The sequence below is a fragment of the Salvia hispanica genome, chromosome 3 (assembly GCF_029641045.1).
Source record: "Salvia hispanica isolate PSC_SH4W2 chromosome 3, Shi_PSC_v1, whole genome shotgun sequence".
NCBI classification, from domain to species: domain Eukaryota; kingdom Viridiplantae; phylum Streptophyta; class Magnoliopsida; order Lamiales; family Lamiaceae; genus Salvia; species Salvia hispanica.
The window spans coordinates 1,028,214-1,052,968 of NC_142694.1; the positions used below are offsets into that span (position 1 = coordinate 1,028,214).

Consider the following 24,755-nt stretch of genomic DNA (forward strand, 5'->3'; position numbering starts at 1 on the left):
AATAAATCAATTTTTACAAGCTACTATAAAAATAAAAATTTGACAAAAAGTTTAAGAGTTTAAAAAAATTATCCTTCACAAGAGAAGCTATATAAAAATTAGGGTTGGGAGTTTTGGCACAAAAATGAAGTGAGACAGAAATAGTATAATTAGTATTGCTGCACTGTTAGTACTTTTTCAGATTGTAGCTTAATTTATATTAGCAATTCATGTGAGGTATTTATTACTTTAATCATTAAAATATAAATTGGACACATCTGCACCAAACTTTGTACTCCAATTTAATAAGTACCTTTTTTCATAAATTTGCTCATCCATTCCTCTTGTCCAGATACAGTTTGTTTCATTAATTTTCCCTAACCCTATTTAGACTATATTTATCCACAATTGGTCACAACCGAAAATGCTAGAAAATGAATATTTGTATGAAAAAGGAAATGTAATGTGCATAAAATAATAGCTCATTTAATTTGTTGGAGGACACAATTTAATTTTAATGTAACACATGTCACCATATTATTGATCTGGTAATAAGTCTTTTATAAATTACACAAATTGTAAAAAAATAAATAAAAGTTAGGCTTGATAATTTGAATGGAATCAATGGATCAGTGTGTAATCGAAATATAGATATACTACATTACTACTATACTAATCATGAAGTGAAAGAAACTTTATTATTCCATAACTTTTAAACTATGCGAGTTAGGTTATAATTTTAATGCAGTTTATATTTTTTTATAAAACTTATTTTCACGATTATAAGGTGCTTATTTAATGAGATGGCATTATGAATTAGTGCAATAAAGTTTTAACCCCTTTGACATCGTGATGGATAGAGTAAATCTTAAAATTAAGACGTAAAAAATGCAAATTAAGAAGGAAAATTTTGAAATTGATTAAAATGAGGAAAACAATATTGTTTTGCCCCAATTGAGATATTTAAGAAAATGAATAAAGCATTCAAAATAGAAGAGAGCCTTATTAATTACAGAAAATGCTCTGACTTCAATCCAAACCCTAATTTGAAAAATCCAAAACCCCCAAATTACTGCATAATCAACTACCGAAGAAGCCAGAGAAATTACCATTCAATTCGCGCAGTAATGGCGAATGCTCCGCCGCCTAACCTTCTCGACGAGTCACTTGGCGGCACATCCGGCGGCGGAAGGATGATTCTGGTGGAGGACTGCGTGGAGACCAGCGGAGCTTTCGTGGTGCACCACTTGCTCAAGCGAGCTCTCCACTCTCACTCTTCCGACGCCGTCGTGTTTCTCTCCTTCTCTCACCCTTTCTCTCACTACGATCGCGTTCTCCGCAAAATGGTAACCTTCCCTCCCCTGCTGCTTCTTAGTGAAAATTGTAATTTCCGCTTGTGTTATTAGGCTCGGATTTTTTTTAATTACCATGGTTGAATCCAAAGTTGTGAAGAGGAGGTTGCTTGTTGTTACAGGGCTGCAATCTGAGTGTTCAAAGAGATAATAAGAGATTGCTGTTCTTTGACATGCTTGCATTGGATCATCTAGGTGAGGATTCTATGTCGAAAATCGAGTTTTAGGGCTTTTTATTGTCTTAGCTTGTTGGTTTCTGATGTTTAGAATTACAAATGCTAAATTAGTGATAACTTATTGCTGGACATTTTGAATGTGGAGCACTCCAATTTTATGTTGAATGTGTTTCTCAACGATTAGGGGCCGTTTACTTTCACTGATAGGATAAATAGATAGTATAGCATTTGATTATCTAATCCTTTGAGTACTCGATCATATGTTTTATCATCCCCTTAGTAGTGTAGTGGCATCTCTTTGTGAATGAGCGACTGGATAAAGTATTTGGTGTAAACTAATTGTATGATATTGTTAGATAGGAATCGAGGAAAGACTAGCGAGGATATACTCATTGCCTTGTATGGAGAAGTTCAGAAAGCAGTAGAGGTTTCTCGATCACACGAAGCCAGACATCACATCACTGTAGTGATAGATGATGTCTCTCTTATGGAAGTGGATGCCAATGGCTCATCTGACCTTGTTCTTGATTTTCTGCGCTACTGCTGCAGTTTAACAGCTCAGTTTGTGAGTTTCCATTTGCAATTCTCTGTTTCGCTTTTTTGCTCCCAGCTTTATGAAGATGTTCTTACTACATATGATTCGGACAGGGTTGTTCGCTTATTGCTCTTAACCACGGAGATGTGTATTCGACAGTGGATCAACCTAACCTTCTTTTACAATTGGAGTACTTGGCGGATATAGTGATAAAGGTCGAACCTTTGGCTACTGGTTTGGCGAAAGATGTTCATGGACAGGTATAATTGTTGAAGACAAGAGTCATATTTTAACTACTCCATTTATGTAGATTACTGAATATGCTCTCTTTGGATATTTTTCTGATTACTCTTTTGTTTGTTGATAGTTGACTGTTACCAACAGAAATCTTCAAGTTGACTCTGGCAAATCAAGAAGCAGGATTCATAATTTCCAGTTCAGGATAAAGGATAACAGCGTCGAATATTTCTATCCCGGGAGTAAGACTTGAAATCGACAAACGAGCTTCAAGAATTGAGTTTTGCTGCGAATATTGAAGTCAAGAATCGAGCTTTATTGCGATACTGAAGTCTATTTTGTCCTTTGACAAGCTCCATATGATGAGATCTCATTGTTTGTTACCCGTCTAACGGGTCAAGATCTGTTAAACTACAGCCACATTTTCAAATTGTATTGTAATTTGATCTGTCACTGGATTTGAGTATCAGTTTTGATGATATATAGGGCATTCTGTTGAGGAGAATAACATCTAGAAAAGAAAACAAAAAAATCAACATAGAATTATAACTAGCAAGTAGTAGTAACTTACATAGATTGGCAGCTCTCTTATATATCAACAAATACAAAACTGTGAAAAATAATTATAACGTTATTAATCCATTACCAAGTAGCTAAGCCACTTTAGAATGTTCTTGAAAGAATAAACTACACTTGAAGCCTTCTGCGACTATGTAAACTACGTATATATAAGTTTCGACTGATACTAAATATGCATGTGAAGAACACATGCGAAGAATGAGTTTGCTAACAGTAGAGAAACTGCCTTGGCCGTAGCAGGGATCAGGCTGCAGCTGTTCTTTTATCTTCATGATCATCAAGATTTAGAACATGAAGAAGCTTGGTCCAGGATTCTGGGATTCCCCCAGGAAGATCAAACTCCAACAGTCTTCCACGTAGGCGATAAAAGTCCTCCACAGGTCGACTCTGAATCAAGATTAAGAGTATTCACATAAAATCAAATTCATTATAGAGCGATCAAATAGTCATTTATCAAGAGGTATCCCACTTCCCACTAAGCAGCTACGTGTCTACAGTTGGATGCATACCATATATAATGTCTTAAATACCTATCGAGTCCGTGACATGGCAATCAAGTCGTCAAGAGAGTATGGAAATTACCTGTTCGTTATATACTCGCAGGCGTTCTTTGACAACTTCTTCGTTGTCATCAGAACGTGTGATCAGTTTCGATTCACATTGTGGAGGAGGAGGTAGGGGAGGCATGTACATTCTTGGATTTCCATTTTCTCCCTTGATGTCAATGCAGGCAACATTATAGTTCCCTCCACACTCACTGCAAGTTCTTCTCCCGAGGCATTTTGCAATTAATGCTTCCTCTCGTAGTTTTAGATTGATTACCAAATCAATATCTGTTACGTCTTCCAGAATTTCCTGTATCAACAAAGCATTCAGGAAACATATAATGACAGAGAGTTTGCAGCTCCTCTAATTGCAGCATTCCATTTATGATGAGAAAGAATTTCAAGTTCCACATGGAGAGGGGATACATTGATACTATGAATAAGTGTAGACATTGATCAATTTGAAAGTGGATACGATGCCAATGAAGAAAATACTACACATGCTAAGCGATTTTTAGAGTCAATAAGTGATCACAACACGGCGTGTTTCATAAAAGCTTTCAAAAACGCTGAGCCAATCAAGCTAGCAGACTCATTAAAACACACAAGAATGTAACTTTTTCTGCTCGAACCTATCAAAAGCTATTGCTTACCGCCTGTCTTACAGTCCGAGGAAAGCCATCAAGAATAAACCCCATTTGACCCTTAGATTGAGCTTCTTCTAGACGCTTAGAAAGGAGGTCTATGATAATCTCATCCGAGATCAACCTCCCCTGGTTAACAATCTCTGCAAGCTGCACAAGGAAAGCAAACTAGTACAGCAACAGAGAAAAACAGATATCAAAGCACAAGAATTATAATACAATTCCAAATAAGACATTAATGCATTGAAGATGGATTCCCACAAGCCAATTCCATCTGAAATTATTCATATGAAATGACAATAATCCACTTTAGCATGCTTAAATTATATCCTTTGAGCTAACAAAAGAATCTAATCATCATATGATTGTCTTAATTAACGTTTTACAAGCTTAATTATCATAATCTGTATCAAAGAATAAGCCTTTGCTCAAAATCAAATCACACAGTAGAGAATAGCACTAATTTTTCTTTAAAAAAAAGCAACAATATTCACCACCAATGAGAAGCTGCACAAACTAAGAAAATTTGACCATTTCAAACTAAACTAATCCAATTGGATAGAGAGACTCAAATCCTTAACAAAGAAAACCTCAAATCCTGAAGAATTTGATCAGTGCAAGCTGAATTAATCCAATAAAACCTCAAAATTCTAAACAATTGGATCAGTGAATACTGAATTATTCAATTGACAATCGGAGATACATAGATAGACCTCAAATCCTAAACATTTTGATCAGTGCATGCTGAATTACTCCAATTGACAACCAGAGAGAGATAGAGACAGAGAGACCTCAATTTCTTAACAATAAAACCTCAAAAACTCTACAATTCGATCATAACTGAATCAATTCAATCGACAATCGGAGTCAGTGCATACTGAATTAATTCAATCGACCTGAGAGGAGAGGGGGCCAGAGGAAGAGAGCTCGTGGCGGACGAGATCACCGGTGGCGATGTGAGGAACGCCGAGGAGCTTGGAGAGGCGGGCGGCGTAGGTGCCCTTGCCGACGCCCGGGCAGCCGAGGAACGCCCACTGCACGTTCCTCCCCTTGCCCGTGGAATCATCGGCGGGCAGCGCAGAAGAGAGAGGCGATGCGAGTAATTGTCGGTCCGATTTCGCGCAGAAACTTCGAGCTGAAGCGGCTCGTCTCCAAATAAGGCGGCTCAATACCGCCATCGAAGATTGAGAAGGAAGGAGAGAGAGAAATCACGCGTTGGTAGAAAATTCAGCAACGAATTATGCGGTGCGATTTAGAGAGAGAGGGATGGATGATTGGAGTTGGGGAGACGGAGGTGAGGTTGACGATGGAAAGCGACCGAAATTGAGGCACGGGCGATTTTCAGAAAAACACGTGCTTTTTAATTATTGCCTTTTTGAATAGGATATTTTTTGTTAATTTGTTTCGTGTGAGAAAAAAAACCGAAAATCGAATATTCGAACGGAACCGAACCGGAATTAATTTATTAATTTATTATATATATTTTATTAATTTATAGGGGCATGTTAGGGTGCCACCACCTCTTAAAATAACACCATACCATCATTTCTAGTGAATCATTTGTACCCGTGGACGAATAATAAGCTGCCACGTGGCAAAAAAAAATCTGGAAAAAGACGGGCAGCAATGTGCTGGTCTTTAAACAACAATTTTTCTTGAACAACAATATCCGACACACTATACAACAATCTATAGATTGCTGTGTAGTGTTTGTAATATTGTTGTGTATGGTTTATAATATTGCTGTATAAGCGGTGTCACGTTGTCATTTTAAGAGGGGTTGTCATTTTAACACAAACCTTAATTTATATTATACATATTTATATTCTATTAGTATATATAAAATAAATTAAATTATATAAATATTAATATATACTATTTTTTTGGGTTTTTCGGTTTTTTTGAAAATTTTGGTTTTTCAGTTTTGTTCGGTTTTTGAAGTTCGGTTGTCGGTTTTTCAGTTTTCGATTTTTCGGTTCGATTCAGTTTGAATTTTGAACTAAATTCGGTTTTTCGGGTTTGGTTCGATTTTGGCAAAAAAACCGAACCGAAACCCAAATGCTCACCCCTAAATTTGTTATAATTTCATGTAGTATTTTATTTTTGATTTTCTAAATAATGTCAATTTATCAGAAAATCAGTAGTTTTCTCAAATTTTGGTATCATCCAAAATATTGAAAATTATATAAAAATCATTGGAATTTAGATTTTGTCTCGATTACCCATTTTGAAAGTTTTTGCTCATTTTGTAATTTGATATTGGAGGCTTGTCTAATACTCTCTCCGTACCGGCTAAAATGACATATTCCTTAGCCGGTATAAAATTTTAGGAGTTATTGGTTAAAGTGTTTAATTGAGGAGAGAAAATGTGGGTGTAAGTATTAAAATAGAGATAGAAAGAAAGATGAATATTCTAATAAGAGGGAAAAAAATAGTGTAGTACTTATTAATTAGAGAGAGAAAGTTTTAGCTGGGACAAATTAAAAAAGAAAACGTGTCATTTTAAACGGGACGAAGGAAGTATTACCTGTCTTGGTCGTTGAATTAAACAATGTTATTTATTTATAGAAAAACGGTATTATTTAATTGATAAATTTGAACAAATTTTATATGGGAGATTTGTCCTATACCTTTCAGACTCAAAGACTAATTTTATGTTTGAACTAAAATAAAAAATAGAACTATCAATTATAAATGGATTGAATATGATTTATTACATCATGAAAAATTTTGAATTTATATTTTAATACAGATATTCTATATATTTATAATCTTTATTGGATTTTTATGCTACCAATTGAAAATAGAATGTCTTTTTCTCTAAGACCAATCTCATTGATAGAATAATTACACTTCTAATAGGAAAAAAAAGAAGAGAACATTCGTTTCCTCGATTCCTAGAATAATTGCACTCGTAATTAAAAGAGACTTAATCCTTTTGTTTAAAGCTCATATTTTAATAGAGACAATCAACACTACTAATAGAAAAAAAGGGATATTCTCGATTGTTGGGCAACTTGAAGGGGAAGCAGATTTTCAATTCTAAACAAAATTTTCTTTATAAAATGGAATTTGACCTTTAGAAGTCATTCTTTATTTTTATATTACTCCCTTGATTATTCACAATGGAACAAAGTAAACATATTTAAAACAATAAATGAAAGTCTCATCAACTTCTCAATTCAACTCATTGGGTAATCTACCATATGAACTGAGCAAAATTAATGTAACTTTTCAAATACTCCATTTAAGAGTAGTAGTTACTCCCTCCGTCCACGAATAGGAGTCCCGTTTTTCCATTTTGGTCCGTCCACAAATAGGAGTCCCGGTACATAATTACCTTAAATAGTAAAAAGACCCCACATTCCACCAACTCATTCCACTCACATATCATTTAAAACTATTATATACAAGTGGGACCCTATTCCACTAACTTTCTTCCACTCACTTTTCTTAACATTTCTTAAAACCCGTGCCGGATAGAAATGAGACTCCTATTCGTGGACGGAGGGAGTAGTTATTAATGAGCAGAGAACCTTAAACTGGGAATTCTCCCGCATTGATTGTGCAATAAGTGAAAGTCCGGACCCCGCCTGATACGATGGTGATCGTATCAGAGAGCTGGATCAACGAAGATAGAACTCGACGACCCAAATACGGACTGTGTGCAGAGGTCTTCTCCGTAAGACAGTTGATTGAACTTTGAGAGAGAAAATAAGAAAAGATAATTGTGGGAATAAGCTTATCATTCATAATAGATACGCTACGTTGACAAGTTTCCCTTTTTATAGTCTAGGACCCTAGGGCGGTTCGACCTCCTATCTCTCGGGAAAGAACCACAAAGAAAACCCGAGATAGAGCTTATAAATACGCTCGACTCACTAACCTATTACATTAGTAACTGATTGACTAACTAGATACATAACTAACTACCAACATAGTCGTTGAAGCGTGCTGGAGGACGCCTTATGCGTTGCGGCTTAGGGTTTAGATGACGACTTAGTAATGGAAGGCTCCATATTCATGGAAGGGCATGTTGTAGTGCACATTCTCCGGGTAATGGTCGTAGGACGGCTCGGGCCAAAGGCTGTTCTAAGTGTAAGCGTACGTATACGACGGTTGGCCCCTCAAGCTGTCCTCAGCGTAAAATGTTGTAATGAGTAGGGTGTCGAATCTGCCGGCACACTTGAGGACTTCACTTCTGTCGCAGGGCCTAGATATTGCCACCGTACCGTAGGAATCAATTCTAGTCCTCCTAAGGTTTCTAAAATTGCTGAGCAGACGATCAATGACAATTTCCCATCCCGGAATCTTCTTATTGTTATCAACCTTACAAACCTACAACTAAATAAAATCAGTAATCACGCACAAAACATGTAAAATTGATAAGAACAGTTTTCTCAACAATTTTACATTTTCTGCGTGATTATTGATTTTATTTGGCTATAGGTTTGTATGGTTGATATCAATAAGAGGCTTCCGGGATGAGAAATTGCCATTGATAGTCTGCTCAGCCATTTTAGAAACCCTAGGAGAAGTGGAATCGATTCCTATGGTAAGGTGGCAATATCTGGCCCCTGTGACAGAAGTGCAGTACTAGAGTGTGCCGGCAGATTCGACACCCTACACATTACGGCATTTTACGCTGAGGACGGCTTGAGGGGCCAGCCGTCCTATACGTACGCTTAAGCTGAGAACAGCTTTTGGCCCGAGCCGTCCTACGACCATTACCGGAGAACAACATGGTGCACTACAATGGTGCATCATAAATCACACCTTTCTCTCACTTTTCTGAGTGCTCTGTTATCAGTGATTCACTGTGCTCTCGTGAACTCCAAAGCCTCTCACTGCTCCTTTGACTCATTATTAATCCCCCATCTCTCTCCTACTCAATTTTCTCTATCTCAACCGAACGAATTTGCATTTCTGGATTTCTGGATACTGATTTCCATTTCCCTCCGGCGTTCGTTGCGCAGTGAATCGTCGATTCACAGGTAGTATTCCGTTAATCTGTCTGCGTAAATGTGCATGTTGAATTGCAGCATAATCTTCAGCTAATTTTGGTCGTGTGCAGCTGCATTTTTCAAATCCGGCTCCGAATTTGTGTCAGAATCATTTTGTTTTGTTGATTCCCCAAATTTTTTAAGGAATTGGAAGTCGGAAGCCATTTCCGTGTAATTTGTATATTTTCTATGTATCTGGTGGAGCGTGGTTCTGGTTGTGCCTAATTCAGCTTAGATCCTGAGTGTTGTAGCATGTGGCGATTTTATCGATGTAATGCATGTTAAAATTGGAGGAAAAAGATGATAAGTGGTTGAGGGAGTAGCAATTTTTTTTATTCCTTTCGGATTGTGCCGAAGTAGTTTAGTCATTATAATAATACTTACTATATTTTAGACTTTAAAGGTATATTTTTTTAATTTTATTGATTTGTAAATCAAATTTATTGTGTGTAATTAAATTGTTGTAATGAATATTTATAGATATAATTATTTGTACAGTAAAATTATTAATCATATTTGTAATACATTTCCTTTAAAGTGTATATAATGATATTACTTTCTTAGTTCTGTTTAACTATTTCAAATTAGGAGTATTCAATAAATGAAAATTATCGTATGACCCGTGCCACGGGTGGTGGTAATACTTGTTAATTATAAAAGGATGGAAAATAAATTATTACAACAATGACATATTCTATAAATTTCGGCTGACATAATCTTGATAGGATGTTTGCGCTACCAATTGGAAATAAATGTCTTTTTCCTCTAAACTAATCTCATTGGTAGAATATTTACACATCTAATAGAAAAAGGTAGAATATTCTTTTCCTTTATTCCTAGAATAATTGCACGCCTAAATTAAAAAAGATTAATCTTTTTGTTAAAAGCTCACACTTTTGATACTACCTCCGTCCACGAAAATTCGTCCCGGTTTGACCGGGCACGGGTTTTAAGAAATCTAATGGAAAGTGAATTGAAAAAGTTGGTGGGATGTGAGTCCTACTTTTAAAGTATTAGTTTTATAATAAAATGTGAGTAGGAATGAGTTAGTGGAATATGGGGTCCACTACCAAAAATGGTAAAAGTGAAACGGAACAAATTTTAGGACGGACGGAAATGAAATAGTGGGACAAATTTTCGTGGACGAAGGTAGTACTTAATAGAAAAAGGGATGTTCCCAGAAGAGGGAACAAATTTTCAATAAAATAAAATTCTCTTGTAAGTTGAAAGTTGAAATTTCAAAGTCATTTTTATCTTACATGAAAAATAATAAAATTAGGAGTGTCTTCTCCATATTTAATAGACTGATAAGCAGCATCCATGGGTTGATCACCACCATCATTGGCTTTATTGTCCTCAATCATAACCGCATCGAATTTCAGAGGGCCCGTCGATCAAACCAAGAACAAAGATGAACATATAAGTAAATCGCTAAAATGGAAAATAAGTTTATAATATTTCTTCATTGATTGAAAGGAATAACAAACACTCCTATTTATAATAGAAATAACCTAACTCAATTATCAAGATAATAGGAAAGATATGCTAAATCAATAATATATAGAATAATAAAGATATGTGGATATTCTGAAGATATATTCGTATCAGCCTTCAAATAGGTGAGGAGATCAGTGCACTTCCGGGAGATAGCAAGATGTCGTCAGATGGTTGATATTTAGATCTTGAGGGGTTGGTTTGTTGTGGATTTCTGGAAAGGTAACTACCTCTAACCTGCAAAGATCCAAGATTTGAACTAGATTGTTTTTTTTTTTACTGAAATATATCCACCACAAATCGGGATATAGGCTCCCTTCATAGTTTTGGTGGGTTTTTTTTTTTTTTTTTGGTTTAATGCGAAATATAAAAGACTAATGCATGATCGGAACGGTAAAGACTATATTGTAACATGCTTGAATGATTCTACACTATTACATCAAATATATATATAGGACTAGTTCCTATTATATACTCCCTCTATTCCACAATAAGAGTCACGTTTTGCCATTTCGGCTCATCCACAATAAGAGTCATATTTCACTTTTACCATAAATGGTAAGTAGGTTTCACATTCCACTCACATTTTTTTATAACTCCATAATATAAGTGAGACTCATATTCTACTAACTTATTCAACCCACTTTTCTTTATATTTCTTAAAATCTGTGCCATAACCAAATAGATCTCCTATTACAAGACAAGAGGGAGCATATGGAATACAATCAAACATTATAAATTTTTTATCTTTTCCTTTCTTAATTCAACTCTAATTATGGATGATATCAATTTGATTGATTCTTGCCTTGATTACTTGATATTGTTGATTTATTTTGGTTGCACCACTTGTTCATTCGAAATATGCTTAGTGTGTGTTTGGATCTAAGTAGTGTTTATTATCAAAATAAATGAAATATGCAAGACATAGAGCAAGATTTAAGAATTATAGAAAACAATTACTTACGACTCTTGAAGTGTTATCCAAGACTCCCATCACTTGTTTGTCGACATAAGATGCTTCCTTAAGGTTTCGAGCTCTGGCAACTTCGCCTCCAAGTCTGGAAGATTCTCCTTAACCAGAGGCTCTTCCGAGAAATCCTGCATCCACCGGTGCAGCTTTGGAAGAGTCGTGGGCTCCAGCACCCGCACGCCCACGACTCGTTCCACGTACTTCAACGAGGTAAGCCAACCGTAACACAAGTCCACCAAACTAAGCGTGTTACCACCAAAGAACTTTTGATCTCCTAAAGCCTCATCTTGAACGATCTTCAACATTTCCATCAGGTCTTTCGCCGCCTTCTCTTTACCCTCCTCCGAGCACGCAAGGAAGCTGTGAAATACGTGATGTTGCTGCGTGCATGATCAAGAAAGAGATTACAACGTACTCCCTCTGTCCGCGAATAGGAGTCCCATTTTTCCATTTTAGTCCGTTCGCGAATAGGAGTCCCAGTTCACTTATGCCATAAATGGTAATAGGGTCACACCTTCCACTAACTCATTACACTCACATTTCATTTAAAACTAATATAAACAAGTGGGACCCCTATTCCACTGATTTTTTTCCACTCACTTTTCTTAACATTTATTAAAACTCGTGCCGCCCATGAATGGGACTCCTAATGGCGAACGGAGGGAGTATCACAATTCTCTCCAAACCAAAACAAGAAAAGAGATGAGCACTACAACAAAAAAATGGCTAATGATGCTTTTTAATTAATTGTAGTAAGGACGTTAATTTGTGTGTCTAACTATACCATCAATGCTTCATAAAGTATCCTTATTATTGATGTCCCAACTAAAATGTCCTTATTGTTGATAATTTGTCCTCAATTTAGGGATGCTTTCTTTTGTGTCCTTAATGATGGTTATTTTAAAAAAAGTTCAAAACACTAGTCATAATGTCTCAATTTATGTGTCCTTAAATGATACTCCCTCCATTTCCAAAGAGTATGAACAATGGGTTCGGCACGAGTTTTAATAAATAAGGAGAAAAGTAAGAGAGAGAAAGAGTAGTGAAAATAATGTTAGTGGAGAGTGAGGTTCATATTATTGTAATGAAATAAGTTGTTATGATAATGATATAAGTTATAAATAAAATGATGTGTAGGGGTTAATATGTTGTTTGAATTTCTAGAATTAGAAAGTATATATTTTTCAGGAACGGACGAAAAAGGAAATAGTTCATACTATTTGTGGACGGAGGGAATAAATTTTTTTTAGTGGAGCCTGATTTACCTTTTGATCTCCGTAGGCGATCCAGAAACGAGCCATGGCTCTCTCGTAAGGATGTTCGGGGAGCAAGGGTGTAGGGTCGGGCCATGTTTCCTCGATGTATTCGAGTATCACAACCGACTCTGCGATGGCCTTTCCGGCGTGGACGAGCACCGGAACCGTCTTGTTGATGGGATTGTAGCGTAGAAGGGAAGGACTCTTGTTGGAAAGATCTTCTTGGACAAAGTCATACTCAATACCTTTAATTTTGAGAGCCCATATTACTCTACGAACATAAGGGCTTGCCTCAGTTCCATACAGCCTCAGTTTGTTTGGTATTTCTTCCATTAAAGAGGTAAGAAATCAAAATTATGAATTTATACAAGTGGAGATGTTGATATTTAGAGAAAAATGAAGAGGACTATTCCTTGATATTTAGTCCAACTTGTTGATTGGGCGACGCGTGATCTTTTCTTCGCCACACATGTATAATCAAACATGTCCCACTACCTATTTTTGTCCCCATTAGAAGAAAATGAGCAACACGAAAACACTATAGATACGAAAATTTTGATGTGCTAACTTTTAAGTATTCTGAAAATTATATATAGTACTTCTAATACAATGAATTGTAATTGTAAATTTGAATAGTTAAGAAAAGCAGTAGTAATGGATATTAATGGCGATAATTAAATAAAGTTGATTTATAATTTTAATGAAATTTATTTGTTATAACTAAAAGCATAGTAGTACATATGTAAGTTATTATTAGGTTATTTACTATTCCCTCCATCCTATAAAAATAATCTTTTTTTTTCTATTTTGGTTCGTCTTATAAAAATAATTATATTTCATTTGCATGAAAGTTTTTCTTTCACTACAAAAAAGGCTATTTACCGAGCACCAAAGTGCTCGGTAAGGCTACCACCTTCCATGTGTTTGGATGTAGCGAGAACCTCCATCGAGCACACCTATGTGCTCGGTATTTTCAAGAGGCTTTAAGAAATACGGCAAGCACCTGCGAGCACACCCATGTGCTTGATAACATGAACTGAGCAAAGTTTCAAATTTATTAGTATGTAATTTTTTAAAAACTCCACTGCATATATACTCTAGTAGATACACTCAATTATTTATAGCAATGACCAGAGAACCTTAAACCGAGAATTATCACACGCTGATTGTGCGATGCGTGAAAGTTCGGACCCACAAAATTTCATGGAAAATGGTCGGTCCGACTAGCACGTGTCGCACAATCAATGGTTTACTACAGTACATGTACACAGTTTCCCAAAGATTCCTAAGATTCAAGTTTCAACAAGAAGGGTGGATTTTTGTTGACCAAAGCAGTCGATCAGCATGGCCAAAAACCGTCCTATACATTAGCTAAGAGCAACTTAGAAATAGGCCTTACATTAGCTTAAACAATAATCAGTTATACAATTAGCACACCCTACATGATCATAATCATGAGACTAACAATATTAACGACGAAGAGGGACAAGGGAAAGAAGTGTAATAAGAAGAAACCAGACTTAGGATTAAGATTTTTATGGTAACAGGAAAAGAAAGAACAAAATACACATATTGATCTTACATAGAATCACCTTGTTACATTGTTGGAGCAGCAAAAAACGTAAAAGGACTATGTCAAAGATCGAGCAGCTATGTGGTTTGTTCAGCTGGTTTCATCCGACATTCCATCACCAGCATGCCTGCCACCAAATGAATGAATCAATCTCGTATTCCATAGCAGTAACACACAATAAAATCAATGGATGAGAAGGCTCAATTGTATGTGTTAACATGTTCTGTTTTGAAGGCCCAATTCTCTTGAATAATAAGGCTGAGGGTTTAGAAAATGTTATTGCATACAAGACTGCTACGGGTACTACATTTATCGATTTTTTGTATGTTGTAACCTAAGGATTCCATTGGCACTACACGAGAGTGAAACACTAGCAGGATCCAGTAGAAAGTAAACACTATAGTAGTAGTAAAATTTCAAAACCCAATTCAAGGATCTTTAGGATGGTGTAAAGAGACATAAGGTCAACGTTCAGAAACAAACCTCCATGAGCTGGTTAAATTTCGAGCTTTTCTATCCAACTGCAGATTTTCTAGTGCAGCTGAGGCTCGGTGTACATCATCTGGGAGTTCATCGTTATCATATCTCCAACTGTATTCTTCTTTCCTATAGCCAGATGTAGATGACCCAGCTCGACGATCTAAAAATTGGAGAGTTAGAAGGTGCATCACATTATATGGTTTTGCAGAACTGAGTTCAGATACTTTAGCTACTTACCGGACGCTTGTGAAGAAGGAAGACCCCTGAAATGAGCACAAAGAAGATGTTATGAAATGAAACTTCAAATTAAGTTACAAAAAAGTGTGGCAGTGAAATTATTTATTCACAACAAACCTTACTAATGGAGGTAAACCGCCAGCTGCAGATGCTGGTGAAGTCCTCCTCGGGTTTCTAGGATCAATGTTTGATAGAGAGTCGGTATCTGGGTTAGTCGATCTCCTGTTGTTTCCCCTTCCTTGGGACAAATTCTGCAACAGCACATATTAAAATTGAGATTACAATCAGCAACACTCATCAGCTACATTACCACAACAACTGCAAGCTAACACCTCTAGTTAATATCTTCAGCCAATGGATAGAGCATTTGTAGGATTTTCAGTTTGCTACTTTGCTTATATAAAAATCATAAGAAACAGATTCCATCATACCTCATACTTCAAGAATCCCTCAAGAACGTCCAAAAGCAAAGGTCCGCTGTCTCCATTGCGATTAAGGTCGTATCCATTTTTGCTGCTAAAGTCTCTTAATTCTGATTTCCACGAATCCTTTGGCTGAAACAGAAAAAAGTTCAAAAATTTGTATAAACAAAGCTCACAACACAACAAGAGTACAAGCAAAAATATGCCAGGACAGTACCAAGTTGCACTCTGGTAAGTAAACTTTCAAGGTATGGTTTAATTGAGCCCAATCTAGATATTCACATATCAACGCAGTTAGAAGTCTTCCTGCAATTACAAGATAATACAAGATTTATATCACAAATCTCAGAACAGCATCAGAAATTACAAATGCACCTATGCGAGAAATAATGCCCACGAAACTTTAAACGCTGTTGAACATGTGATGTACTTACGTTCAAAGTAAAAAGATGAGTCACTATTAGAGCCATACTCGGCCTCTAGGTAAACATAAGTTCATCAAATGGGAGGACTTTACTTATAGTTATAGATTTCTATTTCAAAGTAGTACATATTTTCAACCTACCGCAAAGGGATGGGATATACATCAGTACATGACAACGGAAGGAAAGGGAACATTTTTATGTTAAGATGTACCAGAAGGAGAGTTGTGGAGCTGCTTTGCACGATCGTTGCAACTACCCAGAAGAGCGGGAGGGAGCCCATTGTCTTTCTCTATTACTCTATCCTCTTCTTCGATCGCTTCAAATACACTAGCTCTCAGCTCAGCCTAACAAACCAGAAAACACAGAACTTTCACAAGGGAGTCCAAAATCTTTCATGATAGGTGCACAAAGAAACTTATACGAAATGCAATCATGCACCAAATGCTCATAATGCAGTGCCTAATGCATAATTAAGCATCTAGAAGCATAACATGCAACAGAAAAACCAACAATTACACTCAATTTCTTTCATAAATCACCCAAAATGACAACTTTTCTTCGATAATTCACTCAAACTTACCCGATCGCCCAAGCAATTCAAATCCCTAACACGCGATTTAAAAAATCAGAAATGGCAAAGGAAGGAAAAATCATAAACACAAAAGGAGAGCGGCAATGCTCACACGGATCTTGGCGAGAACGCCTTTCTTCTCGAGAGTACGCGTAACTAGGGTTTTCAAATCCATCATTTCTCGAGTATAATCGTCCATTTTCTCCCCCAATTCTCCGCCCACCTTCTCCCGAGCTCAAGCAATGAAGGCGCCAAGCTATTCTTCAAGCTTATTCGGTCTTGATTTTGCTGAATTTGAAGCTATAAGTGCAAATGCTGATGGATTTGTGCAAGTGTTGAAGATAAAGAGTGCTTGATTCACAAATCGCGAACTTTCTATCCGGTTCGGTGAAGTTTCACCGTAGGTCAAATCGTGTGAAATCGCGCTTTATAACGAAGAGAAAAATGCGACTTTTGTTTGTAATGCATAAAACCGCGCGTTATGGCAAAGGAGTGGCTACGATTTTCACTTGCTTTGTGTAGCTTCAATTTAATTTTTTCTCTCTTTTTTGTGCAAGCATTTTGGGTATTGAGAAAATGGGTTATCATAAATTTACGCCAAATTAATGTTTGCATAAATGGTTTATTTATGGTTAAGAAATCACATTAAGCAAAGCTTAATTGTTATGGTTGTTGGACTTGAATCGGTTGTTAATAAAATTGTGTTGTTTAAGTTATCGTTTAACTCCTTTTTTTCTTTATCATAGGCAACAAATCCCGGATACAAGGAAGCCGATCGTGTTGTCTACGTATAGACATAATACGACAAAAAATCAACTGCAAAATTCTCATCTAAATGTAAGTACTTGATCACAAGGGACTCAAAATCTTGACATAGACGTTGCACCCTCTTTACAACGGATCAACAAGGATCTTAAACCATCTCGTAATCGATGAAACTCCCACAAACCGATTATAAATAAAACACCTGTGATTGTGATTTTTTCTAGTAGAAAAGGTGAATTCCATGAATGAGGTAAGAAACAGAGAACTTCAAGAATTAAGATCAAACAGTACGGTAGAATCAAGAAACAGAGAACTTCAATGTTTAAGATCAAACAGTATGGTAGAATCAAGAAAGTTTATAGATTCAGACTCAATAGAACAAGGGTAAGCTAATGCTAATGAGTAATACAAGTAAACTAATGAAACTAAAAATGTGCTCTTGGATCAGGAAAAAAAAAACGGCCAAGAACACGATCCACAGCCGGGACGAAGTATATAGGGTGAATGGGAATGGTGGAGATAAACTTTTTAACGTCAAGAAGTTACAAATCAAGCTCAGAAATGCTCAGAAGATTCTAATCAGCCAATGAGGTAAACATAATCCCAGATTGCAGAATGAACATTTCTACGTTTACTCAGGATGACACTCAACTCTTGAGCTCGTTCCTATGTATAATTTCTGCACCTCCCTCGAAAAGAGATGCCAAGACTTAGACAGACATCTCAATGTGATAATTAATGCAAAATCTGGAAGGCATTTAAGCCATAGAGAGCAGAAAAACGAACCAAGTTCACCCGATCTCAGCCAATGCAGCACAGGACTCAAACAACTACAGGGGTTCATCATTAAGTAAACGTGAACTAAAAGAGTTAGGCAATGTTGTATACTAAGGAAAGAATTCTCTACGCCTAAACCTTTACACTTTAGAGACCAAGAGAGCTAGATTCTGCGAGAACAATGGTTATGCAATACTACACTTGCTGCTAAGTTCACAGAAGAAAACAGGAGAACCAATGGAGCTCGAGCATTAATTCTACATTAGTTTCGACATTATAAAACATTACTACTAGTTTCGACATTATAAAACATTGGTTCTAAATCGAACACTCTAACAGCTCAAATCGTTCGACATCATACAGCATACTAATCACAAAGAAAAGCAACACGAACGCTATAACAGTTCAAACCTTTTGACATTATACAGCATAGCTAATCTCCAAAAATCACATACACATTTCGCATAATACCTCAAACAAGCAAAATACCATCAAATGTATCATCAATTATACAAACAAATTATGCTACAATTCCCCTTTAACCAAAACCCCCCCACAAAAAAACCATTACATTACCATCATTGGCCTTCCTCCTCCAATTTCTTGCAATAAGCTTTCAATGTTAATACCAAATCCCTCGCCGGCGCCTGAATCGTCCCGACCACCGCCGAAGCCGGCCCCTTTATCGACCCCAAAATCTGGGCATAAACCTCCGCTCTCGTGGGCAAATTCTCGAGCGCCTTGAACTCACCGGGCCCGTAGAATTTCCCCTCGAAAACCGCGCCGGTGAAGTCGTTATCCTCCAATTTCTTCTCCCTCTGGAAGGTCCGGTACGGCTTCAGCGCGGCCGGGATCTCCTCGCTGTGGACGAAGAGCCACGCGTTCATGCCCTTCATGCAGGGCTTCAGCGCCGCCCACTTGGTGCCCTCGATTGCCTTGTAAACTAGGGTATTTTTGGCGACGAGGAGCTTGGTGGTTTCGGGCAATTGGGTGCGGAGCTCTTGGAATTGGGAGACGGTGAGGCCTTTGTAGCTGATGGCGGCGATTAGGTGGCAGGAATCGAGCTCTTGCTTGACCTTCTCGACGGTCTCTTCCTTCTTGGTGCGGCTGATTGCGGCGTGGATTTTGGGGAGGGGCGGCGATTGGGGGCGGAGGGCTTGGGGGAGGTGGGTGGTGGTGAGGAAGGGGTTGCGGAAGTGGGATTTGAGGGAGAGGGAGGAGGAGGGGAGGGTGAAGAGAGTAGCTTCCATTTTTGGGGGGAATTGAGAAATGGTGGAGAAGAAGAGTGAGGGAAATGGATAGAGTGAAGTCTCCTTATCTCAGTTGCAGTGGTGAGGGGTACTCTTGGGATTTCACCTCTGTTCTTCCTTCTGATTTAATTAATTTTCTCATATTTAAGTTAGAATGGATACCCGATATCCAAACCCGAAAAAGTCGGATAATTGGATACCCGAAACTCGATTTTTCGGGTATCGGATTTGGGATCGGATAGTGAGAATTTTGGATTATCGGGTAACGGATTATCCGATATCCGATCGGGTATACTCGAATTATCCGATTTATTTTCTAAAATTAATAAAATATATTTTTATTATAATTAAATGTAATATAATTTCTTAACTATAATTTAATTAATACTCAATAGTTAGCATATAAGATATGTAATTTACTTTTTTAATTATCTCATTGACTCGTGATATTTATAATTTTGAATTTTTTGATGATATTATTGTTAGATCTTGATTTTTATGAATTATTGAATTGCGATATTTATAAAGGATGAATGTTTGAATTTATGAATTTTGATGGTTATTGACTTATTGTAGATGAATGAAAGATGTTAATATGTATGACTTATGAATTTTGTATTTTTCAAAGTTTGTAGTTATTTTCTTTTAAATTCGAACTACTACAAGAATTAGTTATTTTATCTTAAATTCGAGCTACTATAAGAATTTTGTATTTCTAAAAGTTTGTAGTTATTTTTACTTGAATATTAGTACTTCAACATTGTATAAAATTTGAATTAAATAATATTAAATAAATTCTAAAAGTTTATAGTTAATTTTTTTAAAAAATAAAAAAATATCAAAATCACAATTGGGACTGGATACCCGATTTTTTGGGACTGGATACCCGAGTCGGGTATCCGGGTATCCGAAATAAAATTCGGGTCGGGTACCCGAAAATTTCGGATCGGGTATCCGCGGGTACCCAATTTGATATGCCTACAAATAATTTAACCATTTTTTATTTGCAAAATCGATTCTTGTCTCTTCTCTCTTTGAATATGGCAGCTTATGCAGCTCTTGCTTCCCTTGCTCAAACTACAGTTGATACAAATCATGCCAAATTTCACTTTTTTACCGGTGCAAAAGAGAAAATTGGATCCATCCTCGAGTATGCCGTCTTCTTGCTCACCTTCCTCGAAGATTATCCAGAGAGAGCCAGCCGTTGGGAAGGAAAGCTTAGGGATTTAGCTCATGAAGCTGAAGATATCATCGAGCAATTTTTGTGGAGGCTGTCGTTTTATGAAAGGGCGAAAATATCAAGCTTGAAATTTGAAGAGGAGTTGAGTAATGTTACGGAGAAATTCTGTTTACTTGCCGGAGATGTGATGGAAGAGCGACCTGCTTACTCATCTCTTTCCCTCTCATCATCATCATCATCAGCAGCAAGGATTGCAGCTACTGGCGATGGTGTGGCGATTGGTTTGAATGAAGATGTGATGGGGATAAAGGATCGCCTTTGTGGGCTCTCATCCAAACTCGAAGTTGTTCCCATTTTGGGGATGGGTGGAATCGGTAAGACCACTCTGGCTAGAACCGTTTATGACGATCCATTAATCATGCATCATTTTGATATTCGTGTTTGGCTTACAATATCGCAAGATTACAGTGAACAGAAAGTTCTTTTAGGGCTTGTAGATTCGATGAAATTGATAGAAAAAGACATGTCTGCATTAGAGATGAATGATACTCCTATTTCAACTTGGAAAGAGAAAGTGTATAAAAACTTGATGGGTAGGAGGTATCTTGCTGTAATGGATGATGTGTGGAGCACAAAGGTTTGGGATGATGTAAGGAGTGTATTTCCGGATGATGCTAATGGAAGTCGAATCATGTTAACCACAAGAGTAGCAGATCCAGCCGTTTATCCTGACTCGAGTAGTGCTCCTCATGAGATGAGCTTCATGAATGATTCTCAAAGTTGGGATTTGCTCAAGGGAAAAGTATTTGAAGACAGAAATTGCCCACCTGAATTGGAAGATGTTGGGAAAAGGATTGCAAGAAGTTGTGGGGGACTACCGCTTGCTGTTGTCCTGGTTGCTGGATTCCTGTCTGGTGTTGATAAAAATCCATCTTCCTGGGAGGAAATTTCCAAAAATGTATTAAATCCAATTGTTGGTAAAGAGTTGGAGGAGATACTATCTTTAAGTTATAAGCACTTGTCTCATCGTTTGAGGCCATGTTTTCTGTTTATGGCAATGTTTCCTGAAGATGAAAATATCCGTGCTTCAAGGCTTATTAGATTATGGTTAGCTGAGGGCTTCTTGATGCATCAAAATGGAAAGCTTGGAAGAGGAGGCGGAGGAGTATTTGGAGGATCTAGTCAAGAGAAATCTTGTTATTGTGACTAACAGTAAGAAGAGTAATGGAAAAATAAAGTGTTGCGGCCTCCATGATATGGTACGAGAGTTTTGCATAAGGAAAGCCCACGATGAGAGGTTTATTCGTGTTCTCAGTGATAGAGTTGTTCGACAGGGCACCATAAATGAGAGGCACATTAGTTTCATAAATGGGCAACACATTACTCCTGGGCATTCTGATATGATTAACATTTGGGCTCCAACCATCCACACCATTCTATACTTCCATCTTAAGAACTTTCCTTGTGTGACATCCTTTCTACGAAACCATAAATTTCTTAGGATATTTGAGGCCATGAGTGAAAACTCTACTTCACTCCCTTCAGAGGTATTTGATTTGTTTGATTTAAGATATCTAGCTTTAACTTGTTCTTCTATTCCATCAACCATATCTAATCTCATGAATCTTCAAACCTTGATCATCCTTCCAACCTCTCGGTTTGCTTCAGCCAATGATCACAGAAGATACTGGGTAGGTGAGACTAATGCATGGTCTCATTCCCCACTGCCACTGGAAATTTGGAGGATGCCTCAGTTAAGGCACGTTTTACTCCACCACGCTGTTACTCTACCGCATCCCCCAGATGGATCAAATCCTCCTCTAGAAAATCTCCAAACTCTTTCATACATCTTGAATCTTGTATGGAATGAAAACGTCTTGTTGATGATTCCAAACGTCAAAAGGTTGGGACTTGTGTATGATATCGATGTAGAGTTTAACCTCGATCTCCTCAGACGTCTGGATAAACTTGAAAAGTTGGTAATAGAAACTGGTTACACATTTGAGATCAGACGTCTGGATAAACTTTTCAAGGTGAAAACAGCTGGTTACACAAATTATTGGAGGAATAGTGTTAATTTTCCTAGCACACTGAAGAAGTTGACCCTGGTGGGTGGGGGTCTCCCTTGGAAAGATATGAGTGTGATTGGTTCGTTGCCTAATCTTCAAGTGCTCAAACTACGAAATCACGCTTGCAGAGGTGAAACTTGGGAAACAGTTGATGGAGAATTTCCTGATCTAAGATATTTGCTAATTGTTGGATCAGTGCTCCAGCAATGGATAACTGAGAGCAGCCACTTCCCCAGACTCAAGTACCTCGTGCTTCGTCATTGCCAGATGTTAAGGGAGATTCCGGGATGTATAGGAGAGATTCCAACACTTGAAGTGATTGAAGTGGATTCTAGTAACCAGTTTCTTGTGGAGTCAGCGAAGCAGATAAAGGAGGATCAAGAGAGCTATGGAAATTATGATCTTCATGTTCGTGTAACCCATTCTCGTGAGGTCAGAGTTTTGGCCATTCTTGAATTATATATATGAAAATGTGCTTATTGGTGGGAGCTGTGTTTATCTTAGTGTATTAATACGAACCCATTCGGTTTCCCAAATATGAAAAATAATGAAAAATCATATACAGTAATTGATATGATTTTTTATTTTAGTATTTGAGCGATACAGGTACAATCATATCAATCATAAATATGCTTATTTTAGTATTTGATTTTAGTAGTTGCCTTTATATATATGAGTTTTGGAAGGGCTACCCGCCTTTGTCATCGTGGCTATAATTTCTCAAATCACTGAAATATTGGCTACCCGTCTTTTTCATCGTGGCTATAATTTTTCAGTAAATTACTGAAATAGTATTATAAGTTGTGACCTGTGTGAGAGGGGTACCTGTATCCCTCATCCGTTGATTGCTACCTAAATTATTGAGAACTTAAAAACAAATTTAATTTAAATAACATGAGCCAAATAATCTAAATCGGCAAACAGTTGAAAAACTGTTTGCCTATGGTGATTAATATGACTCGGTCCACTTAATTAGTTTATAATGATTACAATAAACTTAGAATGGAAAACACTCTTGTTTCTTGGTGAATCAATCAATTACTCCATTTACACTTCCTTTTCAGGATGCTTTATTCAAAATAAATTATTTTAAAAAAAATCACTATTACTTTCTATACTTTATTCTTTATTCTCTATTTACTGAATGTATGAGTATCACCTTTTTTCAGTTCTAGGACCTTTTGATTTTCCAAGAATCAGAGGAAGAATCAGAGGGAGAATCAGCATCACCAACTCCCTCCACATGAGATGGCAGCTTATTCCGCTCTTGCTTCCCTTGCTCGAACTACAGCTCTTGATACAAATCATGCCATATTTCACTTCTCTATCAATGCAAAAGGAAGCATTTATCCATCCACGAGTATGCCATCTTCTTGCTAACATTCCTAGAAGATTATCCAGAGAGAGCCAACTGTTAGGAAGGCAAGCTGAGGGACGTTGCTCGTAAACTTGAAGCTATTATCGAACAATCAATATCATCAAGATTGAAATTTGAAGAGGAGCTCTGCAATGAAACGGAAAAATTCTGTTTGATTACTGGAGATGTGATGGACGAGCAGCCTGCTTACTCATCTCTTTCTCCCTCATCAGCATCAAGAGTCGCACCTACTGCCAACAATGGTGGTTGATTTAGATGGAGATGTGATGGAAATAATGGATCGGCTTTGTCAGGGGCTATCATCCAAACTCCAAGTCATACCCATTTTGGGAATGGGTGGCATTGGTAAGACCACTCTGGCCAGAACTATTTTTGACGATAATCATGTATCATTTTGATATTCGTGTTTGGCTTACAATATCTCAAGATTACAATGCACAGAAAGTTCTTTTAAGTCTTGTAGATTTGATGAAACCGATGGAAGAACATGTGTCTAGATTAGAGATGGATGAAGTTTCAATATTGGCAGAGAAAGTGTATAAAAACTTGAAGGGTACGAGGTACCTTATTGTAATGGATGATGTGTGGAGCACAAAGGTTTGGAATGATGTAAGGTCTCTATTTCCGGATGATGTTAACCACAATGCTAGAGGATGTAGCCGTTTATCCTGACGTGAGTAGTGCTCCTCATGAGATAAGGTTCATGAATGATTCTCAAAGTTGGGATTTGCTTAATGGAATGGTGTTTGCAGATAGCGATTGCCCACCTGAATTGGAAGATGTTGGGAAAAGGATCGCTAGAAGTTGTGGGGGGCTGCCCCTTGCTGTTGTCCTGGTTGCTGGGTTCTATCTGAAGTT

At 37.2% G+C, this 24,755-nt stretch overlaps 5 protein-coding genes and 1 pseudogene across 6 annotated transcripts; 2 read left to right on the plus strand and 4 right to left on the minus strand.

The window, feature by feature from the left end:
* The first annotated feature begins 986 nt into the window (after positions 1 to 986).
* On the plus strand, positions 987 to 2,760 carry ELP6 (elongator protein 6). Its single transcript, XM_048115455.2, has 5 exons — positions 987 to 1,325; positions 1,454 to 1,526; positions 1,864 to 2,072; positions 2,156 to 2,302; positions 2,410 to 2,760. The coding sequence occupies exons 1-5, from the start codon at positions 1,107 to 1,109 to the stop codon at positions 2,530 to 2,532; spliced, it is 771 nt and encodes a 256-aa protein (XP_047971412.1). The 5' UTR covers positions 987 to 1,106; the 3' UTR covers positions 2,533 to 2,760.
* Positions 2,761 to 2,798: 38 nt separating this feature from the next.
* LOC125214431 (putative adenylate kinase 6, chloroplastic) lies at positions 2,799 to 5,361 on the minus strand. Its single transcript, XM_048115456.2, has 4 exons — positions 4,944 to 5,361; positions 4,057 to 4,197; positions 3,441 to 3,713; positions 2,799 to 3,245 (listed from the first exon to the last, which is right to left on the minus strand). The coding sequence occupies exons 1-4, from the start codon at positions 5,223 to 5,225 to the stop codon at positions 3,102 to 3,104; spliced, it is 840 nt and encodes a 279-aa protein (XP_047971413.1). The 5' UTR covers positions 5,226 to 5,361; the 3' UTR covers positions 2,799 to 3,101.
* Positions 5,362 to 10,487: 5,126 nt separating this feature from the next.
* On the minus strand, positions 10,488 to 13,141 carry LOC125214283 (glutathione transferase GST 23-like). The gene is made up of 3 exons (XM_048115227.2): positions 12,780 to 13,141; positions 11,509 to 11,894; positions 10,488 to 10,781 (listed from the first exon to the last, which is right to left on the minus strand). The coding sequence occupies exons 1-2, from the start codon at positions 13,101 to 13,103 to the stop codon at positions 11,538 to 11,540; spliced, it is 681 nt and encodes a 226-aa protein (XP_047971184.1). The 5' UTR covers positions 13,104 to 13,141; the 3' UTR covers positions 10,488 to 10,781; positions 11,509 to 11,537.
* A 1,011-nt stretch (positions 13,142 to 14,152) lies between these two features.
* On the minus strand, positions 14,153 to 16,876 carry LOC125214282 (protein TONNEAU 1a-like). The gene is made up of 8 exons (XM_048115226.2): positions 16,591 to 16,876; positions 16,119 to 16,251; positions 15,700 to 15,788; positions 15,492 to 15,614; positions 15,178 to 15,311; positions 15,061 to 15,086; positions 14,827 to 14,983; positions 14,153 to 14,470 (listed from the first exon to the last, which is right to left on the minus strand). The coding sequence occupies exons 1-8, from the start codon at positions 16,675 to 16,677 to the stop codon at positions 14,434 to 14,436; spliced, it is 786 nt and encodes a 261-aa protein (XP_047971183.1). The 5' UTR covers positions 16,678 to 16,876; the 3' UTR covers positions 14,153 to 14,433.
* A 1,542-nt stretch (positions 16,877 to 18,418) lies between these two features.
* On the minus strand, positions 18,419 to 19,285 carry EMB3136 (Ribosomal protein L10 family protein). Its single transcript, XM_048115426.2, has one exon. The coding sequence runs from the start codon at positions 19,268 to 19,270 to the stop codon at positions 18,599 to 18,601; it is 672 nt and encodes a 223-aa protein (XP_047971383.2). The 5' UTR covers positions 19,271 to 19,285; the 3' UTR covers positions 18,419 to 18,598.
* A 1,014-nt stretch (positions 19,286 to 20,299) lies between these two features.
* On the plus strand, positions 20,300 to 24,667 carry LOC125214414 (putative late blight resistance protein homolog R1A-3; annotated as a pseudogene). The gene is made up of 3 exons (XR_016137146.1): positions 20,300 to 22,951; positions 23,689 to 24,242; positions 24,361 to 24,667. The product of XR_016137146.1 is annotated as a putative late blight resistance protein homolog R1A-3 (transcript).
* Positions 24,668 to 24,755: the final 88 nt, after the last annotated feature.